This window comes from Macrobrachium rosenbergii, chromosome 20 (assembly GCF_040412425.1).
Source record: "Macrobrachium rosenbergii isolate ZJJX-2024 chromosome 20, ASM4041242v1, whole genome shotgun sequence".
Lineage (NCBI taxonomy): Eukaryota > Metazoa > Arthropoda > Malacostraca > Decapoda > Palaemonidae > Macrobrachium > Macrobrachium rosenbergii.
In genome coordinates, this window is record NC_089760.1 from 20,416,908 (window position 1) to 20,442,500 (window position 25,593).

At 36.8% G+C, this 25,593-nt stretch overlaps 1 protein-coding gene across 3 annotated transcripts in view; it reads right to left on the bottom strand.

Moving 5' to 3' along the window:
* Window positions 1-25,593, bottom strand: part of LOC136849130 (6-phosphofructo-2-kinase/fructose-2,6-bisphosphatase-like) — a 75,197-nt gene that overhangs the window by 39,659 nt on the left and 9,945 nt on the right. Inside the window, exon 1 of one of the 3 annotated variants that reach the window (XM_067122153.1) lies at window positions 975-1,128. The exons of 1 other annotated variant lie outside the window; for it this stretch is intronic. In XM_067122153.1, the coding sequence (XP_066978254.1) occupies window positions 975-1,021 (47 nt within the window). In that variant the 5' untranslated portion in view covers window positions 1,022-1,128. Of the gene's footprint in view, window positions 1-264; window positions 1,129-25,593 lie in introns of those variants that run through there. One more of the 3 variants, XM_067122155.1, reaches the window with a different exon arrangement.

Below are 25,593 nucleotides of genomic sequence, written 5' to 3' on the forward strand. Positions count from 1 at the left end.
CTACTTACCAACGTCTTTCCTCCATACCAGGATGCTTAGAGATCATAGCGGCTACCTAGCAACCAACAAATTCATTGATTTTGATTTACCCTGGGCTATTTCGGTAAACAATGGCCAGGTTAATTCAAGGCCTAGCCAAGACACGAGATTACACTCCTACGTAAAATACGATGGAACGACAGCTATTTCATTATACACAATGTTCTCAGGGTATTAAACGAACATGTCATCAATCAGTAAAGAGTAAAGAGACAATTCAAATACCTGTCACCTGCTGGCGTCTCACATCATCCTAAGATTAATGGTTCGTATTCGACCAGACGACTGAACGGGGTAAAGTAAGTGACATGAGTCTGTGACGTCATTTGTGCATACTGTCTCCCTTGATTTCAGGTCGGGAATCCAGGTGACCAAAAAGTGATCTGAACGGATGTCACTTTCCAAACCTTTTCTGCGACTCTCTTAAAGTAAATGGTTTCCTCTTATATCATTTCTGTCTTTTATAATTACATATAAACATGAATGGTGAATGTATGTAAATTGGTTACCGGTTTACCACGCTCTTTAAATTTCTGTAAGTGAAACACTACTATACCTCGAACAGATTGTTTCTGTCAGCATCAATATATGATATAAATTGATTATTTTCAAAAATCTAAGATTAGAGTTAAATGACCCGTGGGTGTGGTCATTTTCGGCGTGTGCTTATTGCTTCGCGTTACGTCAAAAAATAAATTTCAAAATCTAAATCTGTCTTCACTAAATGAGGTTTTCTTCACAATAGCGCAGAAGCAAACGTTCCACGTTTTCCAAAGCATATTGGATAATGTCTCAGCCGGTACCATTGTGACAATGAACTCAGCTCGGATGAAGACGGGCTTCTTTTACGAAAATATCTTATCAAGCAACGCTTCACAAACACTTTTTATCCTAGAAACATACGACTATAACCAAGAAAAATCAATATTAAGTACTTATAGAATTCTGGTCCCATGTCTAAGACGGGTTTCGGTGGAGACATCAAACTGTAGATGAGGCGTTGTACACTCTCAGACAGACACTGCTCCCGTCTACGAGTTTACGGTACAGGCTGGAGTCGAGTCTGACACGACAGCTAAATAGGAGCTAGTGAATGCCAGCAGGATCCAGCACAATTAACTTTCGTGGCATTAATGTAGCACTCTGTGATAATATTTGTTATATTTTCAATTCTTTTTTGTAAAGGAATAACGTTAGTTGAAAGAAAAAATAACTCATTTTAAACTAATATTAAGTAAAATAGGAATTAGTGATAAAAACGATATTAGGAACAAACAAAATTATGATGCAACAATGAATCAAGGTATTTCCATATTCTGTTGTAACACTTCCTTGTTTAATGCCCTACCGATAAGCGGCCTAAATAGTTAGCATATTTACTCTGGGATTAAAATTGTGCACTTACTGTATATTAGTTTTAAATACAAAATGCCGAAGTGGTAACTCCGGTGATGCTTCAGGCGAGATAAGAAGAATGACTAATAAGAAAATGTTTCTTTTTATGGTATTTTCGCGGTTTTGCAGCTGTGGGAGCGTCACGGGATGACGAAACTGTTACCCATATATCGGGAACTCACGTGCGCCTAAGCACGTTTCCAAGTATACCCCAGGAGGTCAAATAATTTTTGCTATGTACTATATACACCTAACCAAGTGTCAAAAGGAAGAGGATATCCCATTGAGAGCACCTAGATCTTTACCACTTAATAAGTCTGTTTTTTTATGTCAAATAATCAGTTGTTTTTTCTTGCTTTAAACGATTTCACTATCTCATTTCTTTTTTTGTCGAAAATAATACTTAGGTATATGTAAATATGTTTTTCAGTCTTCTTATCCAATCTTAAAGGGTGTGTGATGAAACAGTCATGAGAGAAGTTCAAAAGTAAAAGGAAAGCTTTGTGTGGTTTGGCATATAGCCTATAGACCCTAAAAGTGCTTATGGCAGAACTGATAGAGGCAATATGGAGGGTGATGAGGATATATGGAATAAAGTTGTTAAGAGCAATTAAAAGTTTACATGACTGTTTACTTTATTTAGTGATGTTTACTTTATCAGGTAATAGTCAGCAGTAAGAGAAAGGGCTCTAGATTTCTGCGCAAAGTTGAGTGATAAGAAAACGGAACTTGTTATAGAAAGCGGAATTGATGATGTTTCTAGAAGCTGCAGAAGCCAGTGAATGTGTTGTGAGAAAAAAAAAAACAAAGTTGGGAGTAAATGTAAACAGAAGTAATGTAAAGAAAGAAATAGAAACTAGCAAGATGGAACATTGAATGTTAACATGCTTGGTAGACAAATGGAAGTTGTTGGTCTGCAAGTATTTGGAAAGGATGAGAGAAGAGGTGAGTCACAGAATGGGTGAAGCAAGGAAGGGACTGGAAGCTGGGCGTGGGAGAAAGACTGGGAAGACTCGAGACTGTGTATCAGTGAAGGCCAAGGTTGTAATATGGGAAGGAATTGTTGGGCCACCTCTCCTTCCAGAAAGTAAAGAGGATCTTGAATAGAATCGAAAGAAAAAAAGGTTGAAGCTCTTGAGATGAAATGTTAATGTATTACATTTGGCGTAAAGAACGAAAAGACGGTGGGAAAAGTTCACAATCTGAGAGTGATGGGAAGAAGAACGAGAGGAAAACCTAGAAAGTGCTGGATAGATGGAGTGGAAGAGGTAATGAGAAAGAAGGTCCTTAGTATCCAAGAAGCACAAGAAGGCGTGAAAGACAGAAGAGAACAGTGCAGGGTGTGTTTCAGGGGTTTGACCTGCTGCTGAAGAGCCTTTGTGTGTAGAAGACAGAGAGAGAGAAAAAACATGCATCAGACAACTAAGAAATCCGGCTGGGTGGGTGTCACGTGGTCAAATAACACACTATAACACCCGTCGGGCCAGGACATCACTGACCCTCCACTGCCATGCTTTGGAATTATCTCCCTGATTCAGATTAACTCGACTTATTAAAATCGCCAGTTGCTTCTTTTCTGTTGTTTCTCTTTTCTTCTTCTTGTTTCCCCATGTCTTGTTTTCTCTCATGCCTTGCGTAGGTTATAAGAGATGAATATTGGTCACCTTCAGATCCCAAGCTAGCTTAAAAAATGCTCTCTCTCTCTCTCTCTCTCTCTCTCTCTCTCCCCTCTCTCTCTCTCTCTCTCTCTCTCTCTCTCTCTCTCTGTACATACAAGATACCTGTGTCGTTAGTCATCAAACTCCTCTTTTTCAAAAATGTCAGTCAACTTCATCTTTCAGAAGAAAACAAATGGAAATGAAATGAAAATAATTTTCTGAGCAAAATTCAAGACCGCGATAGTCATAAAAAGCTAAAATACTAGACTGAGTTGTTTGTCTCAAAACGACAAAATTTGATTATGCCAGTCGTAATATGGAAAAGAATGGAGAGAAAGTAAACAAACAAACAAATAAATGAATAAATAAATAAATAAATAAATAAGCAAGTAAGTAAATGGCCTAAAAAATGAGTAGGCACACCTGTCGCTTCCTTCACTGTTAGATAACGGCTAGGTAAAGGAAGTGGGTTGCCTATTGCCCACAGAAGGTCAATAGTTCGGATGGCTCTGTCTTCATTGGCCTTTACGTATATATCAAGATAAACTTAGGGCCCAGTGCTGTTATTCTGGGTTCCCTTAGTCGTTACCTAACAATGGAGGAAGCGTCAGATGTACCTCACGAAAGAAAAAAAGGTAAAAGTTCCAGCAAAACGAACAGGCGTCTGAGTCACTGCCTGTTCGTTTTGCAGGGACGTGCACTGAGGCACTCTCGGCGTTGAGTCCAATGTCAGACGGTCTGACATTGGACTTAACGCCAAGAGTGCCTCAATGCACGTTCTCTTGAAATCCTTCAGCAACCTTTGCACCAGATATTCCCTTCTTATTAATGGATATACAGAGAAAAAATCGAAAATGATAATGAACTGTTACTCCGTGAGAGTGAATGACTCAGTAAATTATGATTATTATTCATAACGTGCACCCATTCATACGGAATAAACCAAAACGACCCTTTAATTTTTAGTTCGCTGACTAGCCTACACAGAGTGAATTACCTGTAAGTTTAAAGAGCCGTTAAAAGAGGCCTTTGATCACAGTAATAACTTGGCTGAACTAAATTAAATATTTGAAATATGTAGTGTCGTTTCCCCTAAGAGAGAGTGACATCAGAGCTCACTGCTTCGTTCATCCTTTAACTGTTAAATCAAGGGCGAATCGCCATGATGTAGTAAATCTTCCATAGAATCGTATACTTTTGCCCGTTCCAAGCACAAATGAAACCAGGACAACTTTACTGAAACTTTCAACAAACCAAAGCAGCCAGGTGCAAAGAAAAATGGATCCGAATGAGGACGGAACTCTAGAGAGAGAGAGAGAGAGAGAGAGAGAGAGAGAGAGAGAGAGAGAGAGAGAGAGAGATTTGTACTTGCTACCCAACTTGTTTTTATCACCAAGCGACCTCAGTTTCCTGGCAGCATTCTTGTATTTATGACGTAGCGTTTTCCCGGAATGCAATACATCCAGACTTAATCTGTGAATCAGAATCTGCCCTTTTTTTTATCTCTTTTTACGACGAAATCTAAAGTTAGTAATCACGGGAAGAATTTCACGAGTTGTACATTCACATAGGCATTCTCTTCGCACACCCCCACCCCTCTCTTTTTGGTCAAATACCTTGACACAGGGGTCAGAGAGCTAGCATAGCCCTAAAAGACTGCAATACCTGCTTGTGGAAAGGCGAAATTATGACTGCTTATGGAAAACTGTTTGTCTTTACCTTTTATTACAGTGAATATTTCTTAAATAAACCATGACCTTGGCACCGAGATATATTCGGCATAAATGGCACAATACAAGATATAGTATACTGTATGTACAGGCTATTTATAGTAAAATCAATTTTGTTTTTTGCATAACGTTAATCATTAAGGTGATTCCAGAGGATTACAGTCTCTTACTATGTTCACTTTCAGGATCATGATGACTCATTGAGTTTACTTGCGAGCTTAAGGAATGTTCATTATCAAGGCTCGTGGACCTTAATTCACGTTCAACCGCTTCTTTCATTCAGTCTTGGGATCGTGCGATTGTGTAAGCCTTCGTGAGAGTTAGAAATATGCGGCTCTGGTGACTCGCTGCAATATCCCAGTTGGCCATCTATAATGAGATCAGCACTACCCGTAACGGTTTCTTCCAGGGAATTACGGTGATGCTGCTGGCGAAAGCGAATCCGCGTCAGATCCGACTTCAAACCAGCTTACAGAGGCAGCAGGATCGGGGGAGAGGGATGCGAATGACGCCACAGATGTACCAAGGAAAACCGGTTACTTGTTCTCATTACAAGGTCATCCCGCACCCAATTTTAGGACTAGTTTAATTCATATGCTCTAGATCGTAAGTTACACACACACGTGTATATATGCGTGTGTGTAAACTTACGATCTAGAGCATATGAATTAAACTAGTCCTGAAATTGGGTGAAAGGATGCAATTTTAGGACTAGTTTAATTAATATGCTCTAGATCGTAAGTTTACACACACAAATGTATATATGCGTGTGTGTAAACTTACGATCTGGAGCATATGAATTAGTAAACTAGTCCTAAAATTGGGTGCGGGATGACTTTGTAATAAGAACAAGCAACCGGTTTTCCTTGGTAGATCTGTGGCATCATTCGCGTCCCTCTCCCCCGATCCTGCTGCCTCTGTAAGCTGGTTTGAAGTCGGATCTGACGAGGACTCGCTTTCGCCAGCAGCATCACCGTAATTCCCTGGAAGAAACCGCATAGGGTAGTGCTGATCTCATTATAGATGGCCAACTGGGGTATTGCAGCGAGTCACCAGAGCCGCATATTTCTAACATGAGAACGACTGAAATGGTGAGAGTTGTGGGTATAGGACTATAGGTAGACGTGGTATAACGACCAGCATTGCGGAAAAGAGGGATCGGAATGCTTTAAGATGATCTGATCATGTGAAAAGAATGGACATGTTCCTGAAAAGAATGTATATTATGGAAGCATATGGAACTGCTGTATAGATGGAAAGGAAGAAGTACCTAATGATAAGATTTTACTAACCAGGAAGCGTAAGAGTTTGCGCAAAATAGATGAACGGCAGTGTATGAAATTTTTCTGCATTCGTCCATTATTTAATATTGTGAATGTAGGAGTGCCCGTTATCGTGTTTTTTTCCCAAGCCAACCCCTGTTTGGAAGAACAACTTAATCTGACACTCACACACACACATATATATATATATATATATATATATATATATATATATATATATATATATATATATATATATATATATGTATGTATGTGTGTGTGTGTGTGTGTGTGTGTGTGTCTTAAAGCATTCCGATCCCTCTTTTCCTCAATGCTAACCGTTATACCACGTCTATCTGTATCCACATCGCTCACCATTTCAGTCGTTCTCGTGTTACATATACTCTGCAAAGATGAATTTAAATAGCCTCAACATTGTTCCTTTTGTTTATTCACATGCAACATTGACACTTAGCTCCCATAAAGGGAAGTTGGCTCAGCTATCCCTTCATCTTGGTTTCTATAGACATTTCAGCTGTCTTCCAAAACGATGAATGAGAAGTGGGCTAAGGTCAAAGACACTGAAGTAGGAGTAGTGTGCAAAATCCATGGAAGGGGTCATTAGCTAAGCAATGTGTCTTTGTTCATATAAGAAGCTAAGAAAGAGTAATAAAAAAAACTTTTGGATGAAGAAATGAGAAATTTAGTGAAGGAAAAAGTAACTTGTCTAGGTGGAAGAGAAGTATATAGGAGGATGGATAACTTAGCCATGAGGAGAGTGAGAGAGGAAAAAATGCTATGTAACGAAAATTAAGGGAGGAAGGAAATGCAGGTTATCTAAGGAGGTTTGAATGTAAATTTGAGAATGCTTTTGGAGGTGACTATTGTGAATTCTAAGGATGGCGTGGAGAGACACAAGAAGTTGAATGTATGACAAGCGAGCTGCTGAGTTTGTTGGTGAAAGTGACTGAGCAGCTGACCAGCATGTGCAAGGTATATCTGGATGTGGGAAAGGCCACAGTGGAATATAGTGAGCAAAATAGTTGTTTATTTGCGTAATTTTAATGGTCAAAAAGGTGACAAGCTATGTGCTTAGCAATTCTATGACATGTGATATTTTGAAGTCTTTCTTTTTCGTCATTATTGTTCTTGAGCGCGTCATATTGAGGTCCAAAAAAGTCGATAGCGTTCCCCGCTGCGTCTCTTTGCAATGTATGAAATCATATATCCTGACATTCAAGAAATAAGAATAATGATAACTTTATAGTTGTTTTATTCAGCATCCTCAAAAAAAAATCTGTCAGCTATTTCATACTTGTCCTTTCATAGTCGCCATCTTTCGATAACCTTAGATGACTCTACGTGCATTGCATACTCAAAACCCACATGATGGATTGATTGATTGATTTCCCTTGTTTATCCAGCTGGCATCGCAACGTGCCCACATGATAGCTGGAGTGAATTAGCCCGAGCAGTGACACGGAGATACTTAGGGCGCCCGGCAATGAGTCTCAATGACGGTCGAGGGCTTAAAATAATCAGAGTAAGGATATTATAAATTCAGACTAGGACTTTTAACGGTATCACGAATTAAAAAAAACAAAGGCTCATGAAATTGAAGAATTTTGGGAAGAAAAACGAATTTAGCAGAACCTAAAACTATTTACAAGTTACATTTGGGTTCTTTTATCAGCCTTTGTTTCCTTCTCTTACTTTTCTCATTCAAAATAATTAACGAAGTTTCCTTACAATTATTTTTTTTACAGAAGAGAGAGAGAGAGAGAGAGAGAGAGAGAGAGAGAGAGAGAGAGAGAGAGAGAGAGAGAGATAACGAAACTTGAGTCTGATACATTTGATCTTTTGGAGATACCAGAGGGTTTAATTATTCATAGCTGCTAGTCATTGGGAGACAGATATTTGAGATGATGTTTCAATTTCTTTAAGGGATATATTTTTTTTTATTAGGAGCCGAGCCAAAAAGTAATTGGTTGGGGATTCTGATATCTTACTTGCTGAGAAACCGATCGTCCGTACCATTCTGGCGTCTCCTCGCCCAAAGAGGAAAACGGTGTATGGTAATATATACTGTATATGTGTGTGTGTGTATTTATATATAAGTGTATATATATATATATATATATATATATATATATATATATATATATATATATATATATATATATATATATATGTGTGTGTGTGTGTATGTGCGTGTGTGTGTGCGCGCGAGAGGTTTTGTGTTTCTAGATTTACACGAAATCAGATCTACCTAGGTTTCTTCTCCATGGTGATTAATTTCCAACAATACCAAGTTGTTCTGAGAGAAAACATGGTGTGCGCTAAGATCATGAAGGACTTCCATACAAATATTGTGCTTAGAATTCATCTCTTTTCATCTTCATTTCCGAGTCTTCGATCTCTCTCTCTCTCTCTCTCTCTTCGTTTTAAGGGTCGTACTTTCTCACCCATTTTGATTCCTTTTTAACCATGCTCCAGATTCTGTACTATTATGGTGGCAGAGCGTTACAAGATTCAAACAAGAATGGTGACCATTTAGTACTAGTTAGGTAACTTCAGAGCAATTTCCAAATGAAAGGGAATGCGACATCCAAGTAACGCCGGTTATTGAAAGGGGAAATAATCGAAAACATAAAATACCGATAAAAATGCTGGGCAAAGTACGTGCGTTTGCATAAGAATGCATACTTATCAAACCGGTTCGTAAAACATGCATTGTCACAGTCATGGCAAGTAAGACATTGTGTCCTATTTTTAGGGCTAACCTCAGCATCATCCTTGGCCTTACAGAGTATATAACTATCATACGCAACTTTGTTAAGTTGATGATAATAAATGAGATGAGAAAGGGTATTTCAATAAGCAGCATACCAACAAACCTAACCTAATTAATGACAGCAAAATTACGTAAAAGCAGAATGGCAGATAGAGTAAATAGACCTTAAGAATGAGAGTAAAACAAAAATTTGGTGTTATGTAAGACTCGCTTACTAGTGGTGCAAATGAAAACAAGCAGTCATTGAGGCTAATTATGGGGTTATTGCAGCTGCTGTTGTCGTTGATGAGTGTCGCGAACAAAAATAAACAGGCCTTGAGAATACAGTTGTACAGTTGTCGGTCTCGATGCATTCGTAATCGGACCGAGTACTAGATTGATCTCAGCTTGACCTAATGACCTTGAAATCTTTTGGCATTCATGTCCAGACGGAGGCCAGCGGTCAGCTGCGCAATAACAAACGCACTCAGATGACACGATGAACAGAGTTGTTTGTGCATTCTGTCTGGACTTCTCTCTATTTTATTTATTTTTTTGCATTGCTCTTAAAGAAGTGCAATTCTTCTTTACACAATCAGGATCTAACTTGCTACTGCTTGCATGCTGCGTTGCTTCAGTTTGGTTTTTAGTTTTTTGTCAAAGAAAACTGTTGAGATGGCTTCGTCTGTCCGTCCGCACTTTTTCTGTCCTCCCTCAGATCTTAAAAACTACTAAGACTAGAGGGCTGCCAATTGGTATGTTGATCATCCACCTTCCAATCATCAAACATACCAAATTGCAGACCTCTGGCTTCAGTAGCTTTTATTTTATTTAAGATTAATGTTAGCCGTGGATCGTGCGTCTGGTACCGCTAGAGGTGCCAGCCTCCGATATCTTCACTTAATCGCATCTGGGGAGCAACTGAGCGCTGCTGGGTCGTGGCTGAGAGTTTCATGCTGCAGCATATCGAGAGTTTTATACAGCATTTTACGCTGTACAGAAAACTCGACTGCCCCGAAGACACTTCATTTCTCCTGATTCATTAAGATTATGACTTGCGCAACAAAACACAGATCTTGAGCATGACTGAGACTGAAGTTTTGCTCATATAAAAAAAATGGACATTATCTTATTGGCAGCGTGATCGTATCATATTTTCACTGGGACCAACTCCATAGTCGACCATGACCAACTCTTAAATATGCCAAAGGATAATTTACTGTTAAATGAAGATTCCTGCGTTTAATAAAACCATTTTTTCCTGAGACACCTACTGACGAACGTATCTTGACCACACTGGTGGTCAGTTGGACATGATGTCTGTTTTCCATGGAAGTATTTCAGTTTCGATTGTGGGATAGAGAAAATAACTTAAGAATTTATGCGGGCAACTTATACCAATTTTCTGCTGATATTATATATATATATATATATATATATATATATATATATATATATATATATATATATATATATATATATATATATATATATATAGTTAGACAGATAGATAGATGTGTGAAGATAAAAAGGCCCACAGAACACTATTTGAACGCTGCAACCATATATTTCGAGCACTTCCTTCTGTGCCCATGTTCACTGGTAAAATATGGGCAGATGAAATGTTACGAGAGTATGTATACAAAGAACATGCAGGTGTGGCAGTAAGTCTCCGATGGTATGCAGATGACCGTTTCCCAAGAAGGAGGGAAATTAAACAATTCCCTGGTGGTTTTTTGGCCTCGCGTGTCAGGAGGACATTGAAAATCGGATGACATGGACGTGTTAATCCTCAGGTCTCTTCTCAAGCAGGTGTTCCAGACCACCAGACGCATCGGCGCCAGACGGCAGTTAATGAGGCCAAAAACCACCAGGGAATTGTTTAATTTCCCTCCTTCTTGGGAAACGGTCACCTGCATACCAGCGGAGACTTACTGCCACACATACATATGTTTTGTAAATATATAGTCTTGTAACATTTCATCTGTCCATATTTTACCAGTGAACAGGGGCACAGAAGGAAGTGTTCGAAACATATGGTTGCAACGTCCAAACAGTGTATTTATGGGCCTTTTTATCTTCATATTATACTGTGGTATTACAATAAAAGACATTCATATATGTATGTATGTGTGTATACGTGTGAGTGTGACTGTGCAAAATGACTCGAAATTATACATACGATCAACTTTGCATCATACAAGACCACGACGAGGATAACCCACAGTCCACACGCGAACTGCACATGCCATTATTGATTACGAGTAAACTCAGAACAGCGCTCTGAATATAACCAGCTCAGGTCCAGAAGGAATATCAAACAGAAAACAACGCTTTCAAAATCCAGTATTACGATCTGGTTCGCAGAGAATCCCGAGAGCTAACGGAGTCAGTGTGTCTGTGAACGAGAAAGAACGCCATCAGTTATTGAACTCTATGGCCGCAATAGAAGACGCTTAGGTTGACTGAAGGATTGATTCCTCATTCAGTCATTCCACTCAATCAATCACTCATTCACCCACTCCTCACTCACTTACTCCGTAGATTCTTGGACGTCATGTAATCCACTTCAAGGATTCTTCTGTTCACATCTTGCATTTCTTGCTTAGTCATCACTTCCCCCTAATATCTGTCTTACGGTTCCTACAGGGTATTCTTTCGCGCATTCTCTTCCTCGTACCTTGACGTGGCATCTGTATGAGTATGTGAGCCATCATGGTGGAGCTCGAAGAAACGAAGGTATATATAAAGTTATAATGACTCTTTATTTCCCTTTCTTTGATTATTTGATGTTAGAGTCATAAGCGGTGAGGATAATAAAATCACTGTACTTTCTTTAAGGTGGTTTACGTGGCCTACAACTGTTGCGACGCTATTTTATAGTATATATTGTATTGCCAGCTCTCCCTGATTTATTTATAAGATTCTGCTTAGCTATAGTACATCAATAGAGGTAGAGTATCAATGCCTACTTAAAAATGGATAACGAAACAGTCCATACCACCTACAACTGCATATCTCCTGGAGATTTAATGCTAATTTGATCGTTATTATTGTCTCCTTCGGGATTAGACTATGTCATAAAGACTGGCTTAGAGTTTAGACCGTCTAACCCTCTTCTTTCCCCAGCTCTTATTGCCATAGTTTTCTTCCTTTCTCTTCCACAGACCTTGGCTCTGTCCTACAAGCCCCAAAGCTAAGGTCACGAGAGTCTGCCCAGCATGAGAGCGCCGAGATGTAGAAGTCATAAATTGCCAGTCCAGTCTACAGTATATCCGGAAATATCTCTCTTTGATATAAATTCGAATCATTCACTCGATCACTCTATCGCTTCTCGGACCACTGTAACCCACTGCCGCTCATATCAGACTTTTAAGGTCTGTTGCAAGTTTCTGATCATCCATTTTTAGGATGCTCAGAAAACTGAATCGAAGCTTTGTACGTGGTAACTGACCCTCCCGCCTTATTGCTTATGGCTAAGAGTCAGTGGCCTTCGCTGTCATTCATTAGCATGCAAGGCTGTTTATTGATGGTGACAAAATTATCGGGTAATGACAGTGATGATACTTTGTGAAAAGTATGGTAATAAGATTATCATTTATTTACTGTGTAAACCATATGATAAATACATTGGTGCAATAGAGTGGATCACTGGTACTTTGTTTCATTTGTGTGCAAGGTCAACAGAACAATAAATATATATCGCCAATTCCCTGTGAGTTTTCGCGATTTTTGCAGCTGTTTTCGGGACGCTGTTCTGAGATCATCGCTTAAGGGTTTTGAAGAGAGCTTGCATAACGGGGACATCATAGGAGAACATGACGTCACCAGTAATTATGACGTTCCAGAAAATGCTTCGCAGAAATTTTGAACTAGAGAGATAAACTCTTTGATCAGCCTCCATACCGGTCACATCTTGGGCAATATATATAGTATATATATATATATATATATATATATATATATATATATATATATATATGTATTTATATATATACATATGTCACATCTTGGGCAATATACACTGTGTGTGTGTGTGTGTGTATATGTGTGTGTGTGTGTGTGTATCAATATATGTGTATATAAATACATATATTGCAGTGTTCATTGTTTGTTGGGTTCATCTGGTCACTGCTGTTTTTAAATATATATATATATATATATATATATATATATATATAAACTTTGTTTTGCTGTCTGACTTCCGTGGTTGTTTGTTGGGTTCATCTGCAATAAATTACAAACTTTGTTTTGCTGTCTGACTTCCCGTGGCATGCAATAATAATAATAATAATAATAATAATAATAATAATAATAATAATAATAATAATAATAATAATTATTATTATTATTATTATTATTATAGTAACTGCTGATTTTTGTGATATATATTCAGTTATTTTCTTCTTTAATCCATTCACTAGAGCCTAATCAATTTCAGGAGCAAAATGTTCTCTAGACCAAACTCTACTCACCCTGGTTTGCAACGCTAAACACACTTCCTTTCTTTTTCTCTCTCGCTGCTCACACATACATATGTATGCTTACACACACACACACACATATATGTCTGTGTGTGTGTGTGTTCGTGTGTGCAAATATAAATAAGACAGCCCAGCTGAGATATTTCACTCCCTATCCTTTCAATTCTGATATGGCACAGATCAGACGCCGCGAGCATCACATCTTTCCTTTGAGATGCCTACCTTCCGCAACCGAAAGAGCCTTCTAACGTAGTCTGTGACCGTTAAAGGAACCCCCCATTAGTTATGTTATATAACCAGGAAATGCATTATATAACCAGGAAATGCTCACTTAAGAACCTGGAGCCACAAATCTGGCAGACAAGTTTATGTATGCGTAAAAAAAAAAAAAAATGTATGGCTCCGTCTTGAAGGGAGGGATTTTAAGAAGTCCCAAAGGCATTCCTTGTAATATGTTGAACCTGAGGTATACGGTTACTGCCTATAGTGTGTTGACTGTTGAGCGTTTGAAGAAGCATACTCTTAAGATATTGTGTGTACTCACACTAACATACTGTTATATTTATGTTTATATATATATATATATATATATATATATATATATATATATATATATATATATATATTATATATATATATATAATATATATATATATATATATATATATATATATATATATATATATTATATATTACATATTTATATATATAGATAGATAAATATGTAACGCACACACACATATGTATACATATATATATAAAACCAGAGATGGGTCAGATTTAAATGGAATATTTTATAATAATTTCTCCTTCAGAGACTGGATACCATATAAAAAAGAGGAAGATAATGATAGGACAAAACGTCTTGCTGTTTTATCATTTTATAACTAAGACAGTGAAAGCTAATACCCAGAGGCAAATTAGTAAATGTTACTGTTGAAGAATAAAGTTATTAACGTTAGACAAAAAATCACAAACTAGTCTCAGAGAAATGAAGGAAATATCCGTTTGTAACATCTACTGCACATTACAGGCATTGTCTTCAAGCGCCAAGCTCTCAGTTGGCTGAAGTTACAGTAAGAGCAATGCGTACATCAAGAATTTTCGCCTTTACCTCATGAAATATCACCATATTCACATATAACAAATGTGAAAATGTTTTTAACTTTTCTGTAGGACTTCCTTCCTGGATATAGTGGAACATCTAACGTGAAGCGTGTGGCACTTTACTTCTAGAGTTGTAATGAATCAAGTATAGGCGATACAAAACCATTGGCAATGTTCTGAAAATTCTGTACAGCGGTGCATCGGTGTGCACATATTTCGTCGTCTTTGTTTGTTTCATAATTTCTGGCGCCAGTAAAAGCTGTCGATATCCCACGCTACGCGGTCCTTGACTCAAGTACCGACCTCATGAAATAAATATTTGTATGTCACTTTCGGAATCACTTTCATATTTCTAGCTCTGTGGCTTGTTTGTTGATCTTCACGAAACGTATCTGTGACAGCTATTGCATGACGATTCATCATTAGGGAGTTGTATTTCTTCAGATACTCTTTGCTGCTCTATGTTTTTTTAAATCAGATTTGTTATTCGCCGAGGGAGAAAGAAATGACCTTTTATCCTTCACTCTCAAGCTGCTTTGGAAAACATCATTCACAGTATAAAATATACAAAGATTATTCGTTCTGTAGTTCATGCTTAAAGAATTAAGAATTTTCAGAGAATCGTCTCCTAATGGACACTTTCCAAGAAAACTTATTTTACACAACTTAAAGTTAATTACTTTCAACAAACATTCATGTGACCACAAAAGAAAACTACATAGCATGTGATTCCTTTTGTAAATGATAAAAGAACTGGTATCATAAAGACTGAAGTGACTTCATTATCCAAGATAAAATACCTAAAATAGATTGCATTTTTAATGAAAACTCTGATGATACAAGGATACATAAATCACGAGGCTTATTGCCAGATGTACCTCCCTCTTGAATATACTAGAAAATTAACTATGGGGACTGTGGAGCCCTCTACCAGGGAAGTAACTTGAAACTTGCCCTTATTCGCGAGTCCCTTGCAATCTGGCATTAGGAAACATGCAAACCTGACGCTACATCATTAACTTTGTAGAGCTGATTAATATTATCTTTATTCGAAATATGGATGCATTCTTATTGAAAAAGCCACAACACTATGTACTGAACATACGTAACAAAAGTGAAAATCAGCGTCAAGCGAAAACCAGTATAGCGAAATATCGATGAAAATTACAAAAAAAGGTGAACAAATCAAATTAACGTAGGCAAGAACCCAAGGCCGCTAAGCAACACTTCAGAAAAACGATAACATAGGTGGAATTCGCTTTAAAGCAGAAATACGACTTCTCTTGAACTTAAAAACACTAGTAATACTACATTTTTTTATCTTTAACTTTGGTGTCGTTCAGCTTCAGTCCTTATTGACCTAATTCTTACTCCTCAATTTATAAATCTCTCGAACTTTGATTCGGATGTCATGGGATTCTGTATTACATGATTCAAATAGAAGTGGATCATCAACCACCGTTACTGGGGCAGTTTCCCTTGACTTCATTTATAAAGTTCAGTGACTACATTTTTTCCTCACAGATAAATTAAGCTAAAAGACTTCATTCCATATTTATGCATGTCAGGCTCATTACATGCATATTTCCCAATAAGAATCGCAAAATGTGCTACTCACAGAAATTGACTCTGATCACAGCCTTCCTAATGTTCAATTTGGCTTCACAAAATATAAAAAGTCTTACTTAATTAGTGGTGCTCATCGCCTCAATTTCAATTTCTGCACGCACTTGGGAAAACATTCTTTAATTCAGCCCATATTTCAAAGAAACATGACGACCGAAGCATTCAAGACACCTTCCATTGAACCATCTCCTACAGACGTTAAGAGATCAAATGGCTTGAATGACAATTTTTTTTTTTTTTTTTTGTGGGAGGGGTGGGGCTCACCAGTTTGCCTTCTGTAGGTCAACACCTACTGGAACCTCCTTCCTTGTAGTCATCCTCTTTGCGAATTTCCTTAAATGTTTGACGGTTCTGTTACTAATCTATGAATGAAGAAGAAATGAATGCGGCAGATTACCGTCTACGACCATGGCTTCTGTAATTTTTGATGCATCTGTGATATTCAGCGCTCACCCATTGCTTAATCATCCTTTGTTTACTTATTTATATATAGCTCTTTATCTGACCTCTTCATATCCGTTGTTGACAGCCCAACACCTGGATCATTTCCCCCTCTAAACTAAATATTTCTAGCATACGAGAGTGTAACATTGTAAGTACAATTCAAATAAAACCGAAGCGTTGATGACAAATATTGCTTCCAAGTTTACAGTGAACGTTACGTAAAATCTAAGATCTTAAAAATTTAACAGTAAACTAACTGTAAGTCGCTGAAAGGTGTTATAGACAGGCTTCAGCCTGTTAACTATTTTTTCTGCGAGGTTTCGGAGAGTTATGCCCTGCTCTTTTAACTTGCAAACTGGCTTGGAGTCAAAACTCTCATGGCAGTGTTTCACGTACGAGTATACTGATTCACTAAAAAAAAAAAAAAAAAAAAATAAAAGTGGTTGGGGAGGGGGCGGGTTCCAGCGGAGGAATTTATCTTCAACCGAGATTCCCCTCAGGTTATGGAGACCACGAGATAAAGATGCCACTCATTTGACTTCGATAGGAGCAGCCATGGAAACTGTACCTTTATCGCAGTACGAAAAAGACACCCTACGTCTCCCGATAAATTAATCAAATCTGTGTGATAATGAGCATTGATTGTTTGCCTTTAGGATAAACAGCCAAATAACCTTATTCTGAATTGGCATTCACTGCTGTTCTTCATTTCTGAACTAATTATACATATATACACACATATATATGTGTATATATATATATATATATATATATATATATATATATATATATATATATATATATATATATATATGTGTATGTGTGTGTGTACATAAAACGAATATATATATATAGGCAGATTCATATATACACTGAAGTCACACATCTACACATCTATATATATATATATATATATATATATATATATATATATATATATATATATATATATATATATATATATATATATATATATATATATATATATAGCTACACACAAACACAAACACACGGAAGGAATATACAAAGTTCCCCACCTGAAAAAAATGACAGATTTCAGTCACATACATGCTCAAGCACTCCATTTTAACTATAAAATAGGAAATTCAACATGGCGTATTTTAAAAATTTTGCAAGCATATTTTTCAGTGAAATAATTAGATTCAACTGAATACTAACACGAATTTAACACACTCAGTTAATTATTTATTCGGATGAAGCTTTATTAGAACCAGACACTTCACACTGGAGCCATTTCATTCCTAAGTATGAGCGTTCCAACCAAAGTCCTACGGTTTGATGTGCGCGTTACGGACCTTAAGTACCAATTACATTGGCTCTCCTTTTACGTTGTTCTTGTGAAATGGTCCGAAGAGAAAGAGCCGGTGCTACTAAAGCCAGTTGCATCTAGTAACAGCAATACGAGACTCGAACAAACTAAAGCGCACACAAGTTATATACGAAGCTCAAAAGTGATTCAGGCAAGTGACTTGCCAGCTGAAGAGCCTTTCTGTCAAGAAGACAATTTTTATCAACAAGCATCCTCTGCCATTCCCAGTTACAGATAACAGAACTGTATTACAAATACGTCTCCAGCACTAGAATTCCCGCCTCCTTAGAATACGTGTAAAATAAGTACCTGAGCATATACTCCTACTATTACTAGTTATCCAAAAATTATGTACATATCCCTGAACGTCATAAACAACAGGCAAAATGACATACAATGCGTAAATGGAATGGAATGGAATATAGAGTTTAGGCCAAAGGCCAAGCACTGGGACCTATGAGGTCATTCAGCGCTGGAAAGGAAACTGAGAGTAAGTAGCTTTGAAAAGTGTAACTTGAGGAAAACCTCTCAGTTCACTATGAAATAATTGTTGGGAGAGGGTGGATAGAAAGATGGAAGAAAGACAATATGAATGGAGGTACAGCAAAAGGAATGAAAGGGGTTGCAGCTAGGGGAACCTTTAGTAATGCCTACAGTGCACCCCATGAGGTGCAAATGATGGCACTAGCCTCCTACGGGGTACAATACGTAAAGGCCCATCCACATAAAACAACCGATACAGGCGGATCCATAGCTTCCTCTGGTGTAGGACTTGCTGCTGTGCTGTCTAATAAACAGGTTGGTTTTCTTTACACAATAATGCATCTGTTTTCACTGCAAAATTGCTTAGATTACGGCTGGCATTCAGATGACTGAAAATATGCCACATCAGATATTTTAATTTTAAAAGCCCAAAAAAGCTGTTATCTTAAAAATTCGTAAGATCAACAAATTAAGCTGCCCCACACATTACATGACCCAGAGTAAATGCTGAATATGCTGGGTTTCTGTACATGTAGGCAATAAAGGAAACAAGAATGCTGACAAAGCAGTCAAAGCTGCAGTCGTTAAGACTACGTCAATATACTCTTTCCTGTCAATGGTTTGTTACTGTCTTTAAAACCTAATATCTACAAATAAATGTCAGGCGTTGTGGAATAATAAATTTGATAATAACAAATTACAACAGATTAAACCATCTGTTGGGTCGTAGCGTTCTTTGTCCAGAGAACGCCACATGGATGTAATATTACCCTGTCCTCGAATTAGCCACACACATTTGAACCACAGGTATTTGACGAAAAAGTCTCTGAGTGCAGAGAATGCTGAACACTTACAGTAAAACATATCCTTCGTGGTTGTTCAATATTTAACCAGTATTCTATACGTATAAAGTCTCGGAAATAAACCGTTGAAAGAGATTTTGTCAGAATCTTCAGCTTTTTTTACTTATAAGTTATTATATTTTAAAGGCGTCGCAGTTTATGAAATAAAGACGAATACATTCACTAATAATAAATCCTTCGGGCCAGCCCTGTGAGAGTTAAGAATGGTAGCTCTGTTGTCTGGTTAAACTATTCATTAATAATAATAATGTTTCTCTCGTCTTAATTTCCTAAGCACGGCATGGCCTTTAATTTTACGAGCTTCCATCTTGGCATCTAGATATAAACAAGATATACTTCTTAAGGAGCAGTGTTGAAGTATATATATACATATATATATATATATATATATATATATATATATATATATATATATATATATATATATATATATATATACTGTATATATATAATATACTGTATATATTAGAATATGTATACATATTTATATAAATAAATATATATACTATATATATATATATATATATATATATATATCGCTATATAATGCATATACTGTATTATGTATACATATACATACATACATACCTATGCTTGTGTGCGCCATTGTGTTTTGTGTTCATGGATATCAAGTGAATGACCTTGAAATTGACCCAGTTGTTACTAAGCAACTGTCGCGGGAAAAAGATAAAGAGCTTTGGTCTACTTTACGAAGCAGATAAGAGTTACCATAAATGAGAAAAAGAACGACCAGCAACATAGAAGTGATGATTAGGAGACCTTGGATGTAATAAGAGGCAGTCAGAAGAACATTATGTGTAAGCTTTCCTTAGTTGCTAGTGAGATTATGAAGTAAAAAAGTTTGATAGTGAGGCCAGTGAGGGTATTTTCAAGGAATGCTTAATTCACTTGTTCATACTACCCGCTTCAGGGTCTTATTGTTTTCCACTGCCTCTTGCACCAGATTCTGCTAAGTCACTGTTGCATTCTTAGAGTATCTGATTTATCTCCAAAATAACCATTGATAGACATCAACATCAGAAACAATCTTGAAAGAATCTATGCATATAAACCGAATTTAATTCTCCCACTCCTCTCTCGAAGTCATAAGTCTGGCTTTCAATCAGTGGACGATTATAACGTTAGTCACGTAGTCTGTAGCGAGAATTAAACCCAGTATGTTCGTTCTTAGTGCTCTCTCTGTCTGTCTGTCTCTCTCGCCTTCTATTTTAAGGAAAACATAAAACCCACAACTTTGCATGAAGCTGTAAATTAAGTTCAAGCTTGAGGTAGTCCGATGAAGATATTAGATCCTGCAAGATGAAGTTCCCAGGTTGCTACTGTTCTCCAAGCAGAAAACTATGATCAAACTCCAACAATGAAGCATGTAGGCTGAGCACTATTGTCTCTGTAGAATAAGACTCTGTACGAATAACGTCTTCCTTTATGCCAACATAAAGGGAAGCTTAGAGTCAAAGGTAACAACAAAAACTCTCAGTCACTGGATCTAGTGTTACCACTGCCTAGCGAACAGTGTTGTCAATGACAGAAAGAGATCGACTAATCAATAATGACTTGATTTTACGGGAGTTCTGCTACGTTCCCTCACTCACTGCGCCATTTAGAATGCGCTTCACGTGACTGAGAGTTTTTCCTGGGTGAGGTCCTCTGAAATTCTGCAACTCACGTCTTTCCTGTGATTTCCTTCCACAAATCTCCAGTCATTTCCAGCTCCCGTCTCATAGTCTGCATCCAAGTAGGTCTGGGTTTTCTGGTGCCCACAGGAGCTCCAGGATGCTATCACACACTAATCACCCTTTTTCATGATCTCGTCTATAAACGGAATTTCCGTGATTTTCTTTATGGAGTTGAATACCAGTTTATTTTATGTTATTTCACTTCATCCAATTCTACATGTTGCCAGTAAAAAAAAAAATATATATGGTGGCCCAAAGCAGCTGCAAATCTTAATTCTTGCTGAATAAGATTGCTAGTTTGTAATAATCGAGACACTGATTTCGAAGTCAAAACGAAAATTTCAGTGATGAAAGAAGATTTTGTAACAAATGACAGGAAATAATACAAACGACTTTGGTTGCTTTTAGATATGGATTACTTGACTACTTTGCGATTTGACCATACAAATCTAAGATCTAGTTAGCAATGCATTAATTACTGCCTTCAAGGTGGATGCTACAAGGGTTTAAGATACCAAATCATTGTTATTATCAATTAGTACATATTGTTATAAAACAAGTCCAAATGGTAATAAACTTTATTGGGAAGTTTCCACAAAGTAAACTACTCGTACACTAAAGAATGAGGCATTAGAAAGATTTCAGTGTTCAATATCAAGAAACAAGTAGATTTGGTTCTGTCGGGTCATCATCAAATTATTATCATTTGTTTACTAAAATATAAATAAATAAATAAACAAATAAATAAATAAATCAATCAATCAATCAATAAATAAATCTCGTCCTCATATATACATATATATAAATATATGTATGTATACACACACACACACACACACACACACACACACACACATATATATATATATATATATATATATATATATATATATATATATATATATATATATATATATATATATATATATATAGTATATATATATATATATATATATATATATATATATATATATAAAAATATATATATATATATATATTAATAGATTAATAGCATTGTAGCAAAAAGAAAAAAAAAGTAAGAAAATAAGAAAGAAAAAATGATACATTGCCTACACTTCATCTGTATTTAGAAAAAAAACAAAGCCTAATACAGCAGTTTCCTTTCGAAGACGATATACATCCGGAGTAATTACATAACTTACCCAAAAATACAATATACAGGAGAGAGAGAGAGAGAGAGAGAGAGAGAGAGAGAGAGAGCGAGTGATTGTTAGGTACAGCGTATAGCTTAGATAACTACTAGATTAAGCAGTGCGCTTGGTTAAGCACGAGTGAAGTTTAAAATTGCTTCAAGACTAATAACAGACTTGGTTAAATTGGATATAAAAGCACCGAAACTCATCTGGGAATTCGTACTGCCGTCATTTTTATGACCGGTTAACTTCAGGCAAAATTACGTATTACGCTTTTTACTTTTTACGCATTCTGGAAACCACTTATTTGGTTATTCTAGACTGGTAATTGCTTCGTGAACGATCGTTCCAATTCAGACGCCGATTCAGGAGGCAAATATCACTTAGTTTCTCATATCAGATAATAGCTTTGGTAAATATCGCTTGTTGTTCATGAGTGAACCACTTCTCTTCGATTAATTCTTTTAAAAGAGCAATACTTTTCAACACCCACTAATGCTGCTTTACCCAACGTCGTTATTCATAGAGATATGATAGAACGCATCATGCAAAGCTACTACCCTTGGGAAGTTTTCTGCACAGTGATTTCATCCATCGTTCAGCAGTTAGACCAGTGTTTCTTAACCTGGGGTGCTAAAATCAATTTAGGAGGTGCTGGAAATGCAGTACAAATGAAAAATGAAAACCTCTAAATCAAAATATGATAATAATAATAATAATAATAATAATAATAATAATAATAATAATTAATAATAATAATAATTTATTATTATTATTATTTTATATATATATATATATATATATATATATATATATATATATATATATATATATATATATATATGTATATATGATCCCAGTAACCAAAAATATAGGGGTGCTGAGGTCAGAAAAGATCAAGAAGCACTGAGTTAGACCATGACTACTATAGCTGTATAAAGCGTATCCAAGCAAATTATTGTTTACATTAGCCATACTTGAGAAAATCGTATTCCGAAATTACGTAAGAGATATATATTATATATATATATATATATATATATATATATATATATATATATATATATATATATATATATATGTAGCCCAGGTCCATAGAAGACAACAGTTCTTCATTGGAGGGGTGGGTAGAGCTCTCGGCTAGCACGCTGTTGGCCCAGCGTTCGACTCTCCGACCGGCCAATGAAGAATTAGAGGAATTTGTTTCTGGTGATAGCAATTCATTTCTCGTCATAGTGTGGTTCGGATTCCTCAATAAGCTGTAGGTCCCGTTGCTAGGTAACCAGCTGGTTCTTAGCCACGTAAAACAAATCTAATCTTTCGGGCCAGCCCTAGGAGAGCTGTTAATCAGCTCACTGGTCTGGTTAAGCTAAGATATACTTAATAGGAGACAACGTAAGGACTTAACCGTGGAGGAATCTATGCGGAACCGAGAGCAACAGAAGAATCATACACTTATGAGGAGAAGGTCAAGGATGGTTACCGTACCATGGTAAGTTCACGGGCCCACCTTTTGGCACAAATATCATCTTCAGGTGCTCAATTCGTGTCAGCCACATGGCATTATCTTGAATCTCCCCCCATTTTCTTGTTCAAGTCTTCTTCTTCTCTTTGATAATGACATTCCTCAAGGGCAACAGCTGAGCATTCGACGTCGTCTCTTGTCTTTTTTTTTCATTAGTAACTGGTGTTTTTGCTTGGTCATGAGCGTAGTGATGAGTAAGCATGATTATCATGACTGCTACTTAATGTAAATCCGTTGCTGGAGGATTTTTGCAAAGAAAACAGACTTGACAAGAGTTTTAATAGATACTGATTACCCTGCGACTGGGGAATTAGAAGTGCCCGAGTGGTGAAGATCACTACGATAAGAGAGTCGAGATCGAGGTGGTTTTAGCATGTGGCAAGGATGAGTGAGGAGGGAGGAGTGAATAAGGAAGAAGCTTTGGATGGAAATGGCTAGAGAAGGAGCATCTAGGCAGCCGACCCCTTAGCCTAAGTGTGGCAATGGGGATGAAGAAGAACTTTCTATTTCAAGTTTTATCGAACATTTTGCTGTTACTAATAAGAAACACACACACATTCACACACACAAACACACACACAACACACACACACACACACACACACATATATATATATATATATATATATATATATATATATATATATATATATATATATATATATATATAGATATAATTAAAGTCAGAGAGCGGAGTAGAGTGAAAGTGTTATTATCTTGTCACTCTGAGAACAGAGTTTTATGGACTAAGCGCCACATCATTTACTATTTAAGCCAAGAAGGAAACGAATCTACGAACAGACATCAGCAACAGAGTACCAAATCCAATCCAGACTTCGTCAGAACATCGATGGAATGTGAGTGTTTAATCTGAGCGAAACCCAAAAATACCGGAAATGGAAAAATGTGTCTTCAGGCTCAGGGTTCGAAAGGTGTTTTTTTCCGCCGCGGGCTTAAGAATATTGCTGTCAACCGGATGTGGGCGTTTGTTTCTACCTGGGAGTAGATTCACTACGCGAGAGCGTTTTCGGAAAGCTTTTTTTTTTCTCTTTTTTTATCTTTTAAGACGACCTAAGTAGTTTAGTATTTGAGAAAAACGTGAGGGAAGCTTACAGCTGAGGCGTACTCATTCTTAATAAAATATTGTGATTTTGCTATCGGTAAACAGAGAGAGAGAGAGAGAGAGAGAGAGAGAGAGAGAGAGAGAGAGAGAGAGAGACTGATTTCATGACTAAGTTAACTTCCTAACAACTATGGATATTAAAAATATAAACACATTTTGTAAAATAATTCATTTTTACTGAGAGAGAGAGAGATGTGCACAGAAACGTGGATTCATGTTTCTGCGCATATAGCCTACGCACGAGTGTAAAAAGGTTCTTTTCACAATATTGTTGGGCCTACGGAAGCTAACAGTCAGCATGAAAATAAACACCCATTTCCTTTCTTTTCCAGTTTTATGCGGATTCAACCATCCCTGCCTGTCACTGCCCAGAGAATGAGATGCAAGCCAAATATTCGAGTTCGAATCCTTGCATCAACTAGAAGAAAATTACTGTATTCGGAATATAAGTCTAAGATCCTGTTCAATCTGACGGAAATCTTTCCCATGAATACAAAGTAACGCCAAAAGAAATCTCTTCTGTGTTCTTTTTTCACTTAACGTATATTTCTCATGTATTGTATTTTTTCATATTTTGTATTTCATTTGTTTGCTCCGAGTTTTTTCTTACAGTGTCGCTGTTTGTTGCGATGAGAGTTGATTACGCTCTAAAAGGAAACATTGTGGATTATAGTCACCTTTCTGATGTTCGTCATCTTACGAAAAGTTAGAATTAACTCAACTGCTAATTATTTTTCAAAACTAACCACACCTTCGTCTTTTATTTTTACCCCATTAGTTTCTTAATGGTATTTTTTTAAAGAGATAATGCTATCGACTTTATCATAAAAATTGAGCTGCAGTACTTAGCAGCAATTATCCGTCGAAGATTTATCTTATTTTTCCAGATGGTCTGAAAGA